At 33.6% G+C, this 22,562-nt stretch overlaps 1 protein-coding gene and 1 long non-coding RNA gene across 2 annotated transcripts; both read right to left on the bottom strand.

Annotated features, from left to right (window-relative positions):
• Window positions 1-15,866: 15,866 nt before the first annotated feature.
• Window positions 15,867-18,850, bottom strand: LOC145806841 (ATP phosphoribosyltransferase 2, chloroplastic-like). The gene is made up of 6 exons (XM_082904677.1): window positions 18,773-18,850; window positions 17,566-17,667; window positions 17,337-17,450; window positions 17,183-17,263; window positions 16,859-16,978; window positions 15,867-15,881 (listed from the first exon to the last, which is right to left on the bottom strand). Exons 1-6 carry the CDS (start codon window positions 18,839-18,841, stop codon window positions 15,867-15,869), a joined length of 501 nt encoding a protein of 166 aa, XP_082760803.1. The 5' UTR covers window positions 18,842-18,850.
• A 133-nt stretch (window positions 18,851-18,983) lies between these two features.
• LOC145807374 (uncharacterized) lies at window positions 18,984-21,796 on the bottom strand. The gene is made up of 4 exons (XR_014350413.1): window positions 21,340-21,796; window positions 19,670-19,783; window positions 19,187-19,252; window positions 18,984-19,091 (listed from the first exon to the last, which is right to left on the bottom strand). It is a non-coding gene; the product is annotated as an uncharacterized LOC145807374 (long non-coding RNA).
• Between the last annotated feature and the right edge of the window lie 766 nt (window positions 21,797-22,562).

Genomic DNA, 22,562 nt, shown 5'->3' with positions numbered 1-22,562 from the left:
GCTCTCTTTTTTCCTTAGAGAGAAGCCCTCTCTATATGTCTCTTGTAAAGCTTACAAGACAAGCTTTGCAAGAGGGAGATCCCTCCATACACGTGTATGGAGGGGAGCAAAAGCAATACAGTTGTCTAAAAATATCTGCAAAAGTAGATGAACAACAATCGGCCAGCCAAAAATGCCATCTTGGCCAAAAAGAGTGCTGGTCGGCAACAAATAGTGCCGGCCGTCAAACTAGAGTGCCGGCCGGCAAACTATATTGCCGGTGGCAGCAAAAACCAGCCGGTGGCATCTAGCCACTGCCGGTGATGGGTGGGGATGGTCTACAAGCCCCACCTTGCCCTTCCAAGGCAAGATGCAAGTGTTTGGTGCAAAACCAGACACTAAACGGTCGAGTTCGGGGATCCTGAGGCAAGGCGCGCGGGCCGAGACCTCCGGGAACTCCAAACGAACACAAACATGGAGGATCACCGTGTGTTCAAACGGTGACGTCCAAGTCTTGAGGACGGTCAAAAATGGGGTGTCTACAATATTCTACATTCTTTGACACAAAATATTATTTATTTAAAATATATGTTGTTTGATGTATTTGTTACAAATATTATTTAAATCGAAATTATTGTGCAAGATTTGATTTTACAAAAATATTTTATAAAATTTATTATTTACATTTTGAAAAATACGATTGGTCACTATTCATCTTTTGGCAAATTTGATATTGATTGTTTGTTTTCTTTGAAAATTTTGATATACTCACATGAGATGGATGGTTATTTTTATTAGAATTTCTACAATAATTATAAAGATTTTAAAAGGGGTGTATATTTTCATATCTGATATAAATGTTATTTAAAGAGATTTTACTATGTATACAAATATTTTAATAGAGAAGTCATTGTGTATTCAAATATTTTAATAGAGAAGTTACTATGTATTCAAATATTTTAATAGAGAAGTTACTATGTATTCAAATATTTTAATAGAAAAGTACTGTACATTCAAATATTTTATTAGTAAAGTTATTATGCAAGTTACTGTGCACTCTTTGTTTTTTTTTTTTTACAAGAAATGGCTGAAAAAATTGAATTACTATTTATCAAAAGCGACCGTTGTCTATATTTTTAATCCCCCGCATGCCATATTTGAAAATGATTGGTGCTCGTGCTTCGCATGTGTCTCTCCCAACGGATATGAACCAACGGATATAATTTTATGATATATAAGGAGTACTTTGGTTGAAGAAAAAGAAGAAGAAAAGAAGTGAAGAAGAGAAAAATTTGTTATATTGAAATATTCTCAAATATTGTATTGTACTTCATTGAGTTATATTTTCTGTGAGAACATTTGTTGAGAGTTGAGCAAAATTGTAAAAGGGTTTTCTATCCCTTACTCTTATTATTCTTGTAAAGAGAGAGTTTTTGAGATAAAATCACTTGGATTAGATGTGACTAGGCACCAGATTCTAAACTAGTTGAGATATTTTTGTGAGTGATTTTTGAGATAAAATTAATTAGTTAGGTGTGACTAGGTACCGGATTCTAAACTAGTCGGAGTGATTGGGATTATTCACTTGTTGTAAAGGTTCACTAGTACTCGTGAAGCTAGTGGTGTCTTATTATTTGAAGAATAGTGGAGAAATTCCTGGGGAGGATACTTGAGGAGTCGACGTAGGCTCAGCGTGCCGAACCACTATAAATTGCTGATTTTGCTTTCTTTTCCCTTTGCTCATTTTATTTGATTACTCTGTTTGATATTGTTGAGTTGGAATATTATTTGATATTTATTTATTTATTATTTGGGTTAATATTTTTAATTTGGCAATTTATTTGAAAAATCCAATTCACCCCTCACTTGGGTTGCCTACCTGAGATAACAATTGGTATCAGAGCTTGGGCTCTTACATTTGACTTAACCGTCTAAGATTAGATCATGGCAACCAATTTTGATGTTTATTTTGCTAAAGGTCAATTGCTTTCTAGACCACCATTGTTTGATGACTCAAATTATACTTCCTGGAAAGCAGGAATAAAAATTTTCATTCAACTTTTAAATTATTAGTTATGGAGAATTACAATCAATGGTCATGAGATACCCTCCAAGACCATCCAAGGGCGAATGTTGCCCAAGGAAAAACATGAATGAGACAATAATGATTTGAGAAGCATTCGAATGAACGCCAAGGCCATGAATTTTTTATTTTGTGCTTAAGATTCTAATGAGTTTAATAAAATCTGTATATGTGAATCGGCCAAGAAAATTTGGGATAAATTAGAGACCATACATGAAGGGACAACTATGTTAAAGATTCTAAAATTAGTATGTTGATTCATGATTATGAGCTTTTTAAGATGGAATCTCATGAATATATTTTTGAAATGTTTTCTAGATTTACTAACATTATCAATGTTCTAAAAAATTTCTTGGTAAATCTTATATTAATGTTGAGTTGATGAGAAAAATTCTCAAATCCTTGTCAAAAAATTGGGAGTCAAAAGTGACTGCTATTCAAGGAGCAAAAGATTTAACATGATTGAGCATAGAAGAGCTTTTGGAGTCTCTCATGACCCATGAACTTGTAATGATGAATGGAAACAAAAAGAAAATTAAAGCTGCCTGGGGAGATCATGATCAATGTTGCTCCAATGAAGAAAACAACAACAATGAAGTTGCTAACCTATGCCTAATGGCATTTGGAGATGATGATGAAGTAAATAATGAATCTTATTCTTTTAATGAATTACAATCTACAATTGAGGAATTGCATGATAAATTTTTAAAACTTAGCATTAAAAATATTGCACTTAAAAAATTATTTTCAAATTCAACAACAGAAAACGAATCTTTATCTAATAAAATTAAAGAGTTACAAAAAGATTTTTTAAAGATAAAAGAAGAAAATGATATTTTGAAATCAAAAGAGTCTCCTATCTTGAAAAAGGAATTAAATGATTTGAAACTTGAAAATGATGTTTTTAAAAATGAAAACAAAATCTTGAAAAATAAAAATGAAGTTTTTAAAAATGAAAATGATATTTTGAAAAAGAAAAATGATTCTTAAAAAAATGTCTCAAATGATTTGAAAATCGAAAATGATTCTTTAAAAAAGGAGAAAGCAATTTTGAATGAAAATATAGAAGATTTGAAAAATATTTTTTTTCAAAATTTACTTAAGGAAGAGATACTTTGGAAAAAATTCTAAAAAATCAAAATCGTACATTTGGTATCGTCGGAATTGGATATAAACCTTTTTCAAAAAGAAAAACTGTCAAAAATGATTTTGTTCATGCATCTTCTAGATACTCTCATCTCACATGTCATTTTTGTAGTAGAAAATATCATATTTCATCTTCATGTCCTATTAAAAGAATTCCTTTTGCTAAAAAAAAAAGAAATGGGTTCCAAAATCAAGCAACTTTGAAACTAACATTCACGGACCCAAAAAGGTTTGTGTACTAAAATTGAATACTTGATTTTTTTTTTGTAGGTGTGCTTCAAGGTGAAATCCGGTAGAAGAAAATGGTTTTTGGACAATGGATGTTCAAAATATATGACCGGAGACAATATTCACCACATTTTCTCGGATGAACAGTAATCATGCAATATTAAAAAACAACAATAAATAATTGGTAAAGCTAACTTCAGTAAAAGCTGGTTTCCAAATCTGAAAATATTTTATTTGATGATAAAATTTATGCTCTATTGCATATATGAATATCTTATTTCAATACATATATGATTGTCATGACATGCCATACCATGCCATACATGCTTTATATTTTGACCATGACACAAATCATTTGAGCCACACGAAAGTAGAGGAAAAAGAGAAGAAAACAAAGTTATTACTATTTTAATGTTTAACTAATAACATTGTTTGAAAATTTGTAATCTAATTTCAACTTTAATTATTTTGATTAAGCCACATTATTATTAAAATGATTTTGATGATGTAGTATATTGATATTTTTCATGCGAGCTAATATTTGCTTTATGTGTTTCATTTTAAAAAATCTGAAAATAGTATTCTAAACTCTTAATTGATTATGGCACTTATTGAAATCTTCTCATCTTTTGAGTTTATCCATTTTTATTAATGATCAAAAGGAGAATGAAATATAACAACATTTGTTATGTGCTTACTTAACTTGATATGATAATATTTCATACACTGTATGTTTCATGTGATTGTTCTATGATTGCTATATCTGCACAAAATCACCATAGAAAAATGCAGTGTCATAATCTCAGGGGGAATTTGCTTAAATTTATTTTTTGATCATATGCATAATCTCAAGAGGAGTTTTTCTAAAGATATATTTTGAAATTACTCTAATTTTTTCTCCTTATCTGAACCAGAAATTCTTTTTATTTAAAAAAAAAATGACAAAGAGAAATGCTTGCAATTTTATTTCAGTTGGAGAAAATATTTCTAAATTTCATGTTGTTCTAAGTAGGCTTCATCGATTTTTTACGTTTAACTTCTCTCAATAGCTTTTCATGAGCTTCCCGAACTTGAACCTCCCTATTTTCGACCTCTGTGAGTCTTGGTATTATAATGGTTGAGTAATATTGCATCGCATTCTCCAACTGTGCATATTTACTCTCTAGACTTCACTTCACCTGACGAGTTTCAGCAAGTTATTGTTTTAAATAGGTAATTTCTTCTTTTAATCGCTGATTCTCTTAGCTTCTTCTTTGTATTCGTTGAGCCATATTGGAAACTATAATCATCGTCTGTGTACTAAGAGCCATAGTGTTGTTGATAGCCTCTATATCATTACGGTTACCAAATATACTAGGACTTTCAGCTAGCGGAATAACATATGTATTCACTGTAGGTAAGCTTTCATTTGCCTAAATCTTAGGCACCACATCCGTGTCAGAACCATTGATGGCTAAGGTAAGGAATGACATGATTACACAGACTGTGAACAAATTTTTTCTAAGAACACTTAAACGTTTCATATCTCTGCGCATCATCTATGTATTGTATACACACCATTGATACTATAATCGATGTATATCTGCTCAAATCTTTTGATAGTCAATATCTTCGGCGCCACTACATTTTTTGATAGTCAATATCTTCGTCGGTGATAACAAATCTCGATAATGACCACGGGGGAGAAATAAATTTTTTTTGGTCAAATCAAATTATTTTCTTAAATGTGTTTATATGATTTTCGTTCTGGGAAACTAAAAATTTTCGTTCTCTATCCAAATTCGTATATCAATATTTTATTTTGATGATGTCAAAGGGGGAGAAGAATTATGATTATATATAAATTATTTGACAAAGAATTCGTTAATAAATGAGAAGAAAATACAGTACAAATAAATACATATATGTGGGCTCGCTTTTTTTCCGCGCCCCTCCTTTTTGGAAAGGGTTTGAAAAGAAGGCCTCACAGTTTGGACTCTACCTGTGGTTTTGAATTTAATCTCACAAAGTGCAATATGAAACAAATAAACACCAAAGAGTCCAATCCAACAAATCATTTTAGAAAATCGATTTTGAATCAAATAATGCCAAAATTGAACTGTTTTGCCAGATTACAGAGTCGCCACCTAAATATTTTGTTATTAGAAAATTTAGGAAACCCTGACTTGTGCCAAAGGCCATGTGTCCGTCATCACCAAAGTTGCCTCGGCTCGGGAGCTTGGGTACGAGAGGGGAAGGTCCTGAAATGAGCACTGCCGCTCGCCCGATCAAAGATCAGCCTTTAGTATTATGATATGATGTCTTATAAACCTTATGTGTTCTTATTCCGGTTATTAGCTAACTTTACTATGTGACGCACACAAACAAGTATAGACTAGTCACAAGACTTGGAACAATTCAACTCATGTTTGTTTTCGAAAATGGTTTGAATTTGCCACCCTCAAATGGGCTTAAAAATGCGAATTTTGCCACCTTAAGTGGGCTTAAAACATGATTTGTCACTTCGCAAAGTGGGCTTAAAATGTATATTCGTTGAATTGTTCCAATTCAAGCAACAAAGCCTTCATCCATAGGCATTCGTGCAGTTTAGCAAATAAGTACATAGCCTCGTGGCAAGCATGCGAAACATGGCAATATGGCAATCACACTTATGCAAGTATGCTAAAACATAAGACTTACCGAGTACTCCAAGCCAAAACAAAAACTAGTTAGAAAAATGCATGATCCTAACTATACAAGATGCTTAATGCAACATATGCAATAATGCAATTAAATAGGCTTGGCTACCTAATCATGGTATTTGCAACACTTTGATAGCATGCTTTGAAACACATATTCAAAGAAGTATTAAAATTGACAATGCAGTTTGAATGATGCGCGGAGCCTCAGTGCATGCAAGACAAATGAATGGATGCAAACTTGCAAGCATAAGGTATGCTAATCGAAAATGATCCCTAATCTAAACATCAAAATCAATTAAATAAAAGGGAGAAAGATGTGGGGTTAGAAGACAGACACACACGCACGCATACTTATTACAATATTATGCCCTCGCAAAGGAGGGTCCGAATGAATAAGAGCTAAGTTAACTAGCTACGCTAATTAAGCTAACGATTACAAACCGAAACTAATTAACTATTCTAGTTAACTAATTATTACAAACCGAATTAAACTAATTAATTACAATACGAATTAATTAATTAAATAATTACAACACTTTCATGAATGAATTAGCTACAACTAACTAATAAAGCAATTAAACGGCCTCGAGGGATGAGGGATGCATGCATGCTCGAATTCTCCTCCCGAAAATGTCACCGCCTTGCCTTTGCAGCCTCTGTTTGCACTTGCTTGAACACCAACAGCGCTGCCAGCTTCTAGAACACCTCTACTCCAACTCAGGAACACACTTGTGCAAAATTTCGTTTCTAGCCGGTCAGCTACCAATGGTGGCTGTCGGCTACCATTGGTGGCCAGTCGGCCACAAAAAATCTGCTTCCAGGCTCAACTTCAAATGGGCATATCTCCTTTATATGGACTCATTTACAGGTCATTCTTGTGTCTAAATTGAAGCCCCAGAAGTAAGCTTTCCAATGATGAAAGCCTTACATCAAAATTCTAAGTTTGAAAAAAGATATTCCCATTTTAGTGAAGACTACTCATTTCCAGCTCAATCGGATTGATGCCTAACTTCAACCAACCATATCTCCCTCACATGGACTCGGCTTGAGGAGACTCTTGTGTGTAAAATGAAGCCCCGAAAGTCCACTTTCCAATGGTGGTGGCCCCATAGCTGAAATCCAAGTGTACAAAAGGATATGCTTGATTTAGCGAGGGCTGCTCTACTCTCTCTTAACAGTTCATGCCCATCTTCTCCCCTAACTTGGTTTCTTCCCTCTCCGCTAATTTTCTTCATCTCCAAACCTCTAAACAAGACGTTTTAAAGATTTTTCAAAAATTTCACCTCTCTTTCATGTATTTCCACTTTGTCCTCGCTCGATTTATCGAAAAGCGCAACATTTAACGAAATGTGAGCTTCAAAACATTGTAGGAACTTTTTCAAAAATATTTTAAAAGAGATGGTTTTAAGGTCTAAAAATCATTGGTCAAAATAGTTTTGGTCCAAAAATCGGGTGTAAGGTTGGGATTTGATGCGCTCATTGCCAAAGAAATTGAACCTTTGCACTGCACAACTTTCATCACCAAGTAAGCAATCAGTGACACCCAAGTCTTAGGGGCGATCAAAAATGGGGTGTCTATAGTTGCCCCTCTTTGAAAGAGCTTAGAGTCATGAAATAACATGAGTGAATGACAAAGACCAGAGACGACCCATTTTTGACAAGGCCGAAGACTTGGACAAATAAACAAAATGCAGATGTAGTTGGTTGAACCCGAAAGTTGCCTACGTATCCCTTTGCAAGGAATCAAACCAGCGTAGTTCAGGGGCAAGATGCAAAATAATACACAATGTAACAAAAAAATGCAAACGATATACAGTTCAATGAAATAATCAAACCATAAGTAGTGTAAAACCACACAAATATCATAAAGGGATGGATATGCAACATCAAACTACATTTAACACAGAAAAAATACCGGAACCCTCAAACCAAAATTCTCTTAGTGGAATAAGCGTATGTACATGCAGAACTGTGTGTTTCGCAGAAAGAATACAAGTAATTGGATGGGATGATATGAGTGAAGAATGATCTGCTGATGAAAGATCGTGATCCTAAATGTTGAATGCAACAAGACAAAATACAATGTAATGGATGCAGTGAATAAGGCGTAGGCCAAACCATATTTTACCTAGAAAAGGTATGGACACAAAACAGACCACGTTTAACACAGAAAAGGTGTCGAAACCCTCAGACCACAATTCTCTTAGTGGAATAGGTGTGTACACATTATCACAGAACCATGCTTTAACGAAGGAAATGTATGAGCACATGCCAAACTAAGCTTAACATGGAAAGGATGCAGGTGATAAAATGGTAAGATGTAATGGATGTAACATATAGTGCAGTAGATGCAAAGGGTGACATACTCCAACCACGCTGGAATCATGAGAGGAGGAAGAACAAATCCCAAACACACTAAAATCGTGAGAGGAAAGGAACACTCAAACCACGCTGAAATCGTGAGAAGAGGTCTTAACACAACTACTCAGGGATACGTTCCACGCAACCTAAAATAAAGTCCAAACACGCTGAAATCGTGTGAGGAAAGGGACACTTTAATCACACTGAAATTGTGAGAAGAGGTCCAAAGAAAAGCCGTTCATAAAGACCACTCAAGTGACAAAAGGATCGCTTGAGTGAAGAGGCCAAAATCTGGATAGAAATTCTTTTGAAAAATAAGCTGCCAACCAGTTCCAAACATGACAATGATACTGCAATAACCAAACTCAATGAAGTACAAGATAAATAAAGACATGAACAGTGATACAAGACAAGATATCCTGAATCCAAAGCAATAAACGGGTCGGGTCTAAACCGAAATCGTTATATCCTCTAATGGCTATAAGCCAATAGATATAATTTTATGATATATAAGGAGTATTTTGGTTGAAGAAAAAGAAGAAGAGAAAAATTTGTTATATTGAAATATTCTCAAATATTGTATTGTGCTTCATTGAATTATATTTTTTGTGAGAAAATTTGTTAAGAGTTGAACAAAATTGTAAAAAGGTTTTCTATCACTTACTCTTATTATTCTTGTAAAGAGAGAGTTTTTGTGAGTGACTTTTTGGAATAAAATCACTTGGGTTAGGTGTGACTAAGCACTGGATTCTAAACTAGTTGAGATATTTTTGTGAGTGATTTTTGAGATAAAATTACTTGGTCAGGTGTGATTAGGTACCAGATTCTAAAGTAGTCGGAGTGATCGGGATTGTTCACTTGTTGTAAAGGTTCACTGGCACCCGTGAAGGTAGTGGTGTATTACTATTTGAAGAATAGTGGAGAAATTCCCAAGGAAGATACTTAGGGAGTGGACGTAAGCCCGGTACGCCGAACCACTATAAATTGCTGAGTTTGCTTTCTCTTCCCTTTACTCATTTTATTTGATTACTCTATTTGATATTGTTGAGTTAAAATATTTTTTGACATTTATTTATTTATTATTTGGGCTAATATTTTTAATTTGACAATTTATTTAAAAAATCCAATTCACCCCCACTTGATTGCCTACCTGAGATAACAGTCTGTTCAACAACAACAACAATTTTTTTTATCTGTTCACTATCATATTTTTTTACCTGTTCATTGATTGGAGAATATAAGACCAAATTGAAATCTATCTAAACAATTAAGAATACAAGACCAAGCGCTCGCTCTGTCTTTGTCTCTCTCTCTAATTTGAGCTTCCTCTTGTAGATCTAAAACCCTAATTCTTAAGGGAGATTTAGTCAAAACCCCCTCATAATAAAATTTTAATGCATTAAGAACAAGCACAAAAAGTTTTCTTTGGAAAGTCCAACAAATATCACTATTATCAAAATATTAAACTTTAAAATAATATAACTTTTGACTAGATGTCAGTTTTTAATAAAATTAATATTTTTAGAATTCTCTCATCAAGATTTATCAAATAAAATCCATGTTGACTATAAATTTTTTTTAAAAAAAAATATTTATCGTTGAAATTGATGTAAACAGTAACAGTAACATGTTACTCTGTTTGACAGTAACATGTTACTTCGCCTCACAGTAACATGCTACTCTGTTTGACAATTACTCTATTTGACAGTAACATGTTACTCTGGTTTACAGTAACATGTTACTCTGGTTTACAGTAACATGTTATTCTGACAATATTGTCAAAGAAAGGAAAATATATATATATATATATATATATATATTTATTTATTTACCTTGTCCTTATTCAATTATGTATTTTCTCCTTAGGAGGTTTATGAAGAAAAATAAATTGAGCTGTCATTTTCACCAAACCAGGTTCCAATGGAGGAGTTTTAACTAAATTTTCCAATTCTTAACACCCGCCACCATAACAACAACAAAGAAAAAAAAGATAATCAGATCATCAACAACAACAAGCCATATCAAAAGAAAAAAAGAAAGAAAGAAAGTAGATCTGTGTTGGATCTGTGTTCAATGGGCATCCCAGAATGACTTCATAAAGAGAGAGAGAAAGAAAGAATTTTAGGGAGCCGCTCACTGTCCTCAATCTCCCGCCTTCAATTTCAAGATCGAAGAGAAGAGAGGCACATTGATGTTGTTTCGGATTAGGTGTCGTTCTCGCCGTAACTCAGTTCTAGCACCGTTGTTGTCACTAGTGACACACCCCTTCTTCTCTCAAAACCTTTTCCATCTCGGACCTACCACTATCTCACGACATCATTCAAGAACCACTCAACCACCACACTTTCCCTTTTAACTCTAGTCATTCCCTTCACGCACCTTTGTCGACATCAACTACAGCTACGATGTGGATCCTTTATCAGTAATAGATTTGTGAGGCTGAGGTGACTGATGAAGAGAGAGAGATAGAGTCGATTTGGAGAGAGAGAGAGAGAGAGAGAGAGAGATGATGAGAGAGAGGGAGTCAATTTGGAAAAATGAGGGTTGAGGAAAGTGTATACAATATATATACTTGGGATAGTTCAGACATTTTATAGAAGCATGTCCTTATTGACAAAATATTTTAGAGTGTGAGCTTTTAGATAAACAAAATTCAAATTTAAATTTATGAATTAAGTCCTACCAAAAAAACTTCAAATACATAAAAAAAAATATAATATTAATTATTAATATTTATAAAATTTATTTTACAGATTAAAGACTTAATTATGTGTATTTAGACAGAATAAATTGTATGAATGAATTATTAATTTAATTAACCTTCAAAAATTTTAACAACTTAAATTTTTCCCAAAATTTTAAAATGTTGGATCCTCTCCGTAGATACCTCTCTTAGGAGATGATGACACCTCATTAATGAAGGAATCATGAGGCTAAGATGAAGTTTCTTCCGTGCGCGGAAGAAAATTTGGTGGGACCAACGTAAATAGCTCATACATTTTTTTAATTATTAAAATAATGTTGGCATGTATACATATAAGGATAAATTATTTATAAACTATAGTTGGAAGATTTATATAAGATATGATCTTATTAAAAAACTTACAACTTAATAGGTTGTGTGATTTTTTTATGGGTATATCTACTCTTAATCTTAATTAATTAATAATCTGATTAATGATAATATCATATACGAAAGATCCAATATTACCATAGATTATGATTATATTTATATGGTTAGAAATTTAAAATTTAAAATAACTTTATTAATGACAATACCATATATAAAAAATTCAATATTATCATAGATTGTGATCATATTTATATAGTTAGAAATTTGAAATTCAAAGCATGAATGTGACATGTAACATTCCAAACCTAATGTGACATTCTCAAACTTAACGTGACATCTCCATATGCTTCTGAAATTCAAAATAACTTGATTAAAAGCAATACCATATATGAGAAATCTAATATTACTATAGATTGTGATCATATCTATATGGTTGGGAATTTGATATTCAAAACATAAATGTGACATGTAATATCCCAAATCCAATGTGACATTTCCAAACCCAACGTGACATTCTCATATGTTTTCATCCTAAACCCAATGTAAATGTAACATGTAACATCTCAAACCCACTGTATCCCAAATCCAACTTGACATTCTAATACTTTATCGTTGAATTATGAATAATATAACCTCCTAAATGTAACATGTAACATCTCAAACCCAATGTGACATTCTCATATTCTACCGTTGTTCGCATTTTAAATTTTCAATTAACAATTGTAACCTCCTAAATGCAACATGTAGGGATACTTATGGGTCGGGTTTGGGGCGGGTTTATAGAAATCCGTCCCTGCCTTGTATCCTATCGAGGGCAGGATAAATCGGGGGATGATGGAAGCAAGGCATGTGCGGGGCAGGAGGGGGTTAATTTTTTAAGTTAAAAAAATGAAAATATTAATAAAAATGATTGATAATAAAGTATATTATAAATAATAATTTATACTTAATGAAAATTATATTAGATAAGATAGAAAATAAAAGAATAAAAATTAATATTAAATACAATATTTTAGTGTTTTAACTTTATTATAATGAAAAATAAATAAATTATATATTATATACATATAAATATATTTAATAAATATAATCAGGGCATTGTTCAGTTGGAACGGGATGGGAGAAGCAAAATTTGTCCCCATCCCATTTCTTAATTGAGGCAGAAAAAATCACTACAACAAAAAACACATTTGGCAACCCAAAAATTTGTCGCCAAAAGTACAAATTCCGTCGCCAAAAGAATCAACGACAAATATACAACTTGTCGCCAAAGGCCTGTCACTAAAAGTATTGGCGACGAAATCAGAAATTGTCACCGTATGTAGACATTTAGCGACAAGCAAAATTGGTCGCCAAAAATCATATATTTTGTCGCTATAAAAGTACAATTTGTTGCTAAAAGGTTAAAATTTGGATAGGCTATGTAGTTTTAGCGACAAATAAATGCGTCGCCAAAAGCACTATTTAACGACAAAATTAATTTGGTCACTAAAAATCACGTTTTTAACGACGAGTAAGTTTTGGTTGCTAAAAGTTCTTGGAATAACCACTAACTTTTAGCGACAAAAACAATATGTTGTTGCCAAATATATTAACAGCGACCAAAATACCACCTGTCACTAAAAATTCAGTACACAAATTTTGATTTTAATAATTTTCCTGTTCAAAATAATCCAAAACACCTGTTTTCCTGTGCACAATATATACGCAAATGTAATGTAAATAATAATACACCTGTGCAAGACATTCATACTAATTCAAAATTAATAGCTATGAAAAATCCCAATAAACATACTTACAACCAAATATTTTGATGTTAAACATCTAACCAACAAGTCATTTACTAAAATCATATGTCAAAATATTTGCAAAAACACAACACTAAATATTTTGATGCTAAACATTTAATCCATAAATCATTTACCAAAATCCTATGTCAAAATATTTCCAAAAACACAAAATCAAATCTTCGGATGCAGCCCAAACTATTTTCCACCATTGCCAATCTGTCAGATGAAAAAAGAAAAAACAATATTAGATTGACAAAAAAAAAAAAAACTTCACAATTTTGATTTTAATTTTGTAACGGGAAGTCCAATCGGGTGCTGTTTGCTCATACAACTCTATTTAGGCTTGAACAAGTTACCCGTACCAAGTTTCAGTGGTTTCAGTGGTCATTTTGCAATTTTAGCCCCCGAACGGACCTTTTAAATCTTGTGTTTTACATTTTTTCTTCTAATTTTTTAACCGGAAATCCAATCGAGGTCTCATTTGTTCCTACAAGTCTATTTAGGTTTGAACAAGCTGTTCGTGCCAATTTTTGGGGGTTTCGGTTGTCATTTCGCAATTTCGGCTCCTGAACGAGCCTTTTAAGTCATGTGTATTACAATTTTCCTTCTTATTTTCTAACCGGAGATCCAATAGAGGTCTCGTTTGTTCCTACAAGTCTATTTAGGCTTGAAAAGGCTGTCCGTGCCAAGTTTTGGTGGTTTCAGCGGTCATTTTGAAATTTCGGCCCCCGAATGGGCCTTTTAAGTCTTGTGTTTTACATTTTTCCTTCTAATTTTTTAACCGGAAATCCAATCGAGGACCCGTTTGTTCCTACAAGTCTATTTAGGCTTGAACAAGCGGTCCGTGCCAAGTTTCAGTGGTTTCGGTGGTCATTTCGCAATTTCAGCCCCCGAACGGGCCTTTTAAGTCTTGTGTTTTACAATTTTCCTTCTAATTTTCTAACCGGAGATCCAATTGAAGTCCCGTTTGTTCCTACAAGTCTATTTAGGCTTGAACAAGCTGTCTGATTATTTATCATTTGGTGGCCATTAGAAAACATTTTCTGTTCAAATAAGTTTTTTTCCATTGACCATGAGAATTGTTTTCCATTGACTTCCATTTGTAATAATACCAAACTCCAAAAAATGTAGAAAACGTATTCTGCTGCAACAAACTAAGCATAAATAAATGAAAAGGTCCAACCAAAGTGGCCTGTGTCTTATTATTTACACTCTTGCAGCATGATTTTTTTTTTTTTTTGATAAATAAACACTCTTGCAGCATGATTGATCATTTGCAATGACAAAAATGTCATGCTGCACGGAGAAGGCAACCAATTAAGAAGGGTCGCATTCTCCAGTTACTCATCCTAGTGTATTAATTCAACAAAAAAATTTAGAGAAAGAAAAAGATCTAAGTTTGAACATTATGCAAAGGAAGCCTGTTGAAACCCAAGTTTTGGAGTAAGCAGAGTATGTAAGATGTATCATTCCTAAGAATTCCTCTAGGTCAATGCCCAGGGAAGAACTAGAGCCAAAAAGCAAGAGATCCCAATGGCACAAGTCAAGTAAGCATATACATATTTGAACGATTTAGCATATGACTGACCAGCAGCGAATATGAATGATATCTAACATGAGATCCCACCTAAAGAACATGGATTATAAATATTAAACATTATGCAGACATTTTTTCATATAGTGATCCTTAAGTAAAATTTAAAATTTGTCTTTGAGCATCATACAAGTTAGTGCCAGAATTCATGCCAACAACCTTAAGTTCATATTTTCAAAGTTGCTATTTTATTTTTTCTAAATTTTCTCTCTAACTGGGCATGTTTTGGATAACTTAAAGAATTGAAAGTTAACAATAGGACATTAGGTTCCTCCACTTCTCCTCCATTACTGTATTATATAAATTTCTATTACTCATCAGAGAATCAAATCAGTTCAATCACTAGAGTACAGTTGAGAATTAGTAAACACGAATGCAAAACAAAAGCAACAAAAGAAGCGTACCAAGTGACGTTAGAAGACATTTTCTGAATATCCCAAAGTTTGAATGCCTGATCCTTTCCATTCGAGATAAAATAACGGCCATCTCCACGATTGTCAATAAAAGTAATCCCTTCTATATGTCCCGTCAGGACCCCAGCTGCTTGCCCTTTTGCAATGAAACAACGTCTGTTCCACACCAAACAATTTTATTTCAAGATTCCTAGTAAAATAAATGGAAGGCATGATTAAAAGAAAAACAACAATAGCTTGTGAGCCAGCAGCACCACAGATTAATTATCCTGCCACTGCAATAAATCACCCCCCTTTTCATTGCATCTAAACATTCTTAAAAATCCCAGAGGTCCTGACAAGTGATTTCTATGAGAATGCATTTCAAAAGCATTTCTTGACCATATTAGGGAGTATAACACCGAGTCAATGGCCCACAATTTCTATTCATCTGATATATGACAAATGGTAAAATTAAAATCAATTTCACACCACAGCACTGTAGGAAATATAAACCCTGGGTTCTATTGTTCTCCAAGCTAGGCATCTGCAAACTATAAAGATGAAACAACACCAAGGATCAAACTTGAAACAAACCCCTAAAAAATATCATCTCCTAGATTTACACACCACCATTCTTGTAGAATGGTTTATGGTATTGCGTCTAAAACTCTATATTTATATATCATGGTTGTATCTTATCATGAGTTGGAGGATACATTCTAATTTTAAAAAATAAATTAAAATTTTGAAAGCAATAAGCAAAAATCTAACAAATAAAAAAACGCACAAGAAGTAATCCTCACTAAAATACAGTGCTAAATGTCCATATCACAAAACCATCAAGGTAGCTCGGCGGTTAAAGGTTGTCATTGGGACCCATTGTTAGTCAAGAGCTCTTATGTTAAACTCCCGCTGGCCACACCTGTGGCTTGTGGGTGGTCGCAATGATTTGGGGTTTTGGTTCTAGGAGGTCCTGGATCAAGTCTTGTTAGCACTCATGTTATCTTTGTCATTGTGCATGTTCTCTCCAGGTTTGAGACGAGATTGCATGTGAAGGAGAATGTTAGCTTGATATAAATTATTGGGCCATTTCCTAAAACTTAAGCTTTCCGAACAATTGATGATCTAACAGCTCCATCAAATAACTTTCAGATTTGAAAAAGAAAAAAGAAGAGAGAGTGAGACAGAGAAGAAATGAAGTAGAATTTCACATCAGTACTGCCTATATGCTTTTTGTTGTAGTGTCTATATGTAATATGATATTTGACATGGCAAGGAATTACACAAAGTTGGTCCTATAAATGTGAGCTAGTGGGAAGTTAGACATGATACAAAATTAAATTACAGCATTATTTGCACAAAGTGGCAGCTCTCATTCTCTACCCCAAATAAGACTAAACCCTAAACTTTGTGGTCTTTCTCTAACTCTCTGCGTGTCGTGGGTGGATGGGTGGGAACTTGGGAAAGAATAGTTTCTATTGTTATAATTAATGGCATATATTGAGTAAAGAAAGAAAAAGTGTCTCACTGCTCTCAGCTGTTGGACAGACTTGTAAAGCAACTTTTTGGGCACACATATGACTATGGCATAGTAATCTGCTACTACTCTCCCATCACGTTTGCAAAAAATAGGACTTATAGTTGGCCCCTGCATATATAAACATGAAAAGCATTTAAGGCAGCTCTTGGAACTGAGAAGAACTCAACATTTAATCAATAATTCAAAAATATCAAAGTATCTCCAGTGAGTGCTTCCACAATACACGCCATTTAGAATTAACTTGTACTAGGATAAAACAACATATATGGTTTGGTTTTCACATTTCTTTGAAAGAAAGAGAGATTGATTCACCTGCAAGCCCGATAATGATGTTTGGCTCAGTATTCGCTCCGCCACCTCCTCTTGACTGCTTCCCCTCATGTTTGCAGTAACCTAACATAAATAGCATGAGACAATGAAATTATAGGCAACTACAACCATAACATAAAAAATAAATTATGCACACCGTGAACTGTCCAATTGCCCTCAAATGTGCCTCCAATCTTTCAAGAATTTCATGTGTGATGTCTAATACACCTTTCCGTTGGGTCAAGGACTTCTTGCTAGCAACAAGGACAGCCTGAAGACAACAAAGATAAAGTAGAGAGACTTTCAAATTAATACTTGAAGACCCTCTTTAAAATAAATTATCAAAGACCGTTTGGCATGCTTGGTTAAGTCCAAAGAGAGTGCACCTGACTTTGCAATATAACTCCACCTTCAATTTCTTTTAAATTGTTCTCTCTCAATGTGGTTCCACGACTCACAAGGTCCACAATAGCTTCAGCTATTCCCATCTTTTTCAACAACAAAGCAAGCAGCTAATATTAATACCATTGGGAACTAGCATATATAATGCAATTTATATTAAATGAGTTGCATTAGGAGGCAGGAACTATGCAATGCCAAATAAATAAGTTAACTTTATAGATACTAAGCAACCAATTTCAAAAAGAAAAATGCTATAAACAATGAGCTAGAAAAAATGAACTGTTCTGAATTTTACCTATTCAAAACAGCATCCAGAACAAAAAGGAAGCTGATTTTTATAGCAAGTCAAGCATGGTAAACTTTTCTAAAAATTTCATTTATTAAAGATTCAGTGATCTGATCACTGAAAAACAAAAAAAAGAATGTAAACAGAAGTAACAAACGAAGGCACAATTGCCTGCCAAAATTCTAAAATGTCACGACAATAAATCAAAAAGCAAAATTCAGTTAGTTCATTACATTCATAGCCAATGGCAACAATAAATCAAAAAACAGGTAAGAAGCTAATTGAGATCTTGAAAATGAAACACATATATACATGTACCAACTCCTCTATATGTATACATATATATAGTATAACTTCAAAATGATATTGAAACATGCAGGGAATTCGGGTTCAAATTTTTGCTTCACTGGTTTAATTAGAAAATAGGTCAAATTTTTACCCAACCCTCCCCTCCCCCCAAAAAAAAAAAATCATAAGAAGAAGAAAGAGGGTATTTTTACATAGTTATATTGTAAACTTCAATTATTTGACATGCTTCTACCTAGGTGAATGTCCAACCACAAGTGTCACATACATATGTCATACCCTTACATTAGTGTCTAGTTTCCAGAAAAAGGGTACTACACACATATGAAGAGTCAATTAACATAGCTTGACTGCATCAAATCAAGGGTGCAGATATGTGAAACTGGAGATAAATATAAACACCCCACAATCAAAAATAACCACTAACAAGATAGAAGAAATATTTGACAAATAAGTATAGTATTTGTGAACATGTGAGACATTAATGGCCAAGCCTTCATGTACTATCCACTCTCCCTGGCAAGCATCACGTGCAATACTCACGAGAGATAGCATAACTTGACAAAAATAATAAAACTATAGAAAAAAATAACTCTTACCGCAGGAGCTGCCTCTAATGCTCCATCAGCAGTTGAAAAAGTAACATGCTTCACTCCATTTTCCTTCATAAATTTAGAACCCAGTTGTGCACAAGAATGGACTACAAACTTAATCCCAACCAAACTTCTTAATTAAAACTTATAAATAAAAATTATTTAGAAAGAAATAATACAACAGAAAAATGATAGGACAAAGTGAAATGCAACATACATAAGTGAAACCAGTGGCAACTCTCAGAGGTTTCTCGGGTGTCCATTGACGCATTTGCGCTAGCTCCTTCATTGAGTTTGCATTCTCAAAAATCCCATATTTGGGTATCTGACAAAAAGAAAATATGTATTATACCCACAACCGTACAACCGCGTGACAATCAGCATACCACTGTATTGTGTTAAAGGAGAACAATGACTTACTGCCAAGGATAAACGGCAGTCTCAAAACTCAAGTGCATCATGAACAAGAATTAGATCTTCATTCCCCTATGAAAAGTAATTCACATGATAATTTTCAATTGTTAATATTTTCCCACAAAATCAAACTAAATGAAAACAAGTGCACAAGAAAATTAGCAGTGCCAAGATGAATGCAACATTAACAGTAAGGATGGTATCTTTTTTCTTTTTTGATAATCAAATTTATTTAAGAAAAACAATGCATCAAGAGGGAGATGCCATCTTTATATGTCACAAGTGTACGAAGCCAAAAGCAAAAGGAATTTTTCATATCACTGATTAGAGAAGATTACTGAAGCGTATGTTAAATGAACAAAACTTATAAGTCATAGTAGGAAACTTGCTCAACAGGTATCAAACATGAGCATACAATCAATTATTCACTTCTCACAATTGTGACTTCTCCCTTATGTGAATAAAAAAACTCATTTGCACAATTCATACCTGCCCATATTCACTAACTGTATCAAGACCCACAATACCAAGGTCTAGATCCCCTGATACTAATTTCCGTACAATGTCTTTTGGCCACTGAAACCAAACTTCCAGGTTTGAGAGCTGCAACAACCATTAAAAAAAGTCATGCAGCTACATAAGACATAAACTTAAGCATAACTGTAAATACTAAAATGTAGAGCATGAAGAGGTCAAAAACAATGCATAAACTAAGTGGCAGAAAACAAGATTTTTGTTTAGAGAAAAAATACACTGCCCCATATATATGTTCCATATTTCAATAGTGTCTAACACATGGTTTTATTGATCAAATTCATTGAACCAATGGATGAATACAAGAGAGAGAAAATGTATTCACTCACACACTCATAGTTTTCAGTGAAGATGGGAAGGATGACAACAAATGCTGAAAATGGACAAAGTACCATCTAGAAGAAAGCTTACACAACATAACATTGTGAAACATGCAATGTATAATAGTATTTATGTAAGCAAGTGCATTGGCTTGCAGAGTTCACATCTGCTAACTCGCAGATGAGATTGAAATTTTGCCTCTGTAGCCCATATTAACAGACAAAGTACATCTCTTGATAACACATTCTTAAATAACATAAAATTATTTAGGGCAATTACAAGCAGAATAACAAAAACCAATAACCTTCTCCAAATAGCCTAATATATTCTTTGGAAATGAAAAATGATCAATCATCAACCTGAACTTTTAGCAAGATGGGTTGGGTCTAGGTTTCTTTGACACCAATATACATTTTCAGAAGGGCTCAAACCCACCCCAACATCTTTGTTTATGTGACTTCTACTGCTATGTCACTCTACTGAAAAATGGCATGTTGAACCCTTAAGGACACAATAAGCTATTTGTGCTATTGAACGAATTGCAGTTTTGCCATTTATGTTAGTCAGTATTGTGGCTACAGCTTAGTTAGAGTTGCACCCAAAATGTGTGCCAAAACATACAGGAATATAGGTAGCTAATAATATACATACAAACATAACCTTCATAAAAATAACAAATATCACTTTGGACTAGTCATCATATTAAACTCTCCCCCAACAATTCCCATACGCAATGGTCAAGAAATCCTGCTCATTACTGCTTTTCCAATAAATAGTAAAATAATATGTATAGATTTATGAAAATGTACTAAAGAATAAAAGAACGAACCTGCAGGAGTTTTGAAACTTCAAATAATTAAGTCCTATCCTCCTACACATTCAGATTCAGAGCCTGAAACTATTATACCCTCCTAAACCAGATGATCCATACCCAAAATTATAATATCAGTCCCTAAAAAATACAAAATCAGTTCCAAAATCAGTCCGAAATTCGGAATATACCAGTCCCGAAAATCAGTTCCAAAATCAGTCCAAAAATTAGAATATATCAGTCCGAAAATCACAATATCAGTCTGAAAATCACTATATCAGTCCGAAAAATCAGATTGATGACAAAGACGAAAAAGAGGAAGATGAGAGAGTGTGAGGGAAAAATCAGTCCTATTGATTGTGTTGTGTTCTGCAGTGCCGAACAAGAGAATGAAATTGATGATAAAGAAGAAAGAGAGGAAGATGAGACAGTGTGAGAGAGAGAGTGAGAGGGAGAGGGAAAGAGAGACGAAGAAGAGGGAGAGAAGACATACCTGTTTCTCTTCTGTGCCGCTCCAGGTTGTGGAATGAGAAGACGAAGAAGACACATTTTAGGTCAATCTTGTTTATTCGGTCATTAAAAAAAAAAAAAAAAAAAAAAAAGACATTCAAAACGACGTCGTTTTGACAAGAAATTTATTGGCGACGAAAATTATTATGTTGCCATAAATATCATTCACTTTTCAGCGACTATTTTAATTCCGTCGCCAAAAAATCCAAATTGGCGACAAACATTTTCGTCGGCAAATATTAATTTCGTCGCCAAAACTTTTTTAGCGCTCCCGCGCAGAAAATTAAATTGGCGCTAACCATTTTTGGCGACGAATTAAGATATTTGTTGCTAATAGTGTATTTTTTGGCGACCAACACATATATTGTCGCCAAAAACATACAATTGGCAACAAAATTCAATTTGGTTGCTAAAAAACGTCGCCAAAAATGCTTTTTGTTGTAGTGAATCCGTGTGGGACGGGGTGGTGGATGCGGATGCGGATGCGGATGCGGGGGAAATGACCATCTCTATGTAACATCCTAAACTAAACGTGATATATGAGAGAGAATAAAATATATAATAATGGAACAAAGTACGGATATAATAATCCACTGTTACAATTGATTTACACAATATAAGATCTCAAGAAATACATTCTTATCTAAATAGGATTTTAAACTCTATAAGAAATTTCACAGGATTTCACACTAAATAAGTTTCTATAATAGGACTTATAAATAATTTTTCGTACATATAAATTATAAAAATTTATGTGATATACCTTTAATTATATTATGAATAATGTGATGTAAGTTATACGTATTATTTGTTGTGAAAAATACTATGAATTTTTTTGGTAAAAAAAAATGGGTCAGGCTTATTTCCAGTTCACAAAGTAGACTGGACGATACTGTTAGGCTATGGAGCCCACCAGGAGTACTGTTTCGATAATTCGAACCGTGCACTATGTGCAGCTCGTAGATTACTTTATCTCTGTAAAAAATCATGTTGATCGGATATCGATAGCTACTTGGTCGGGTTAGAATTTTCTCAACAAATTATTTTGAAAATTATATTTACTGTTGACAGAATTTGATTCGATCAAGTAACTATCGATATTCGATCAACGTGATTTTTTACAGGAATAAAATACTCGACGAGTTTTACATATTAACGGTTCGGCTAATTAAAACAGGATTCATGGTTGGCTCCCATAAACCGAAT

The sequence above is a fragment of the Camellia sinensis genome, chromosome 14 (assembly GCF_055761805.1).
Source record: "Camellia sinensis isolate YWXY chromosome 14, ASM5576180v1, whole genome shotgun sequence".
Taxonomy (NCBI): Eukaryota; Viridiplantae; Streptophyta; class Magnoliopsida; order Ericales; family Theaceae; genus Camellia; species Camellia sinensis.
This window is presented reverse-complemented; position numbering and strand designations above follow the sequence as displayed.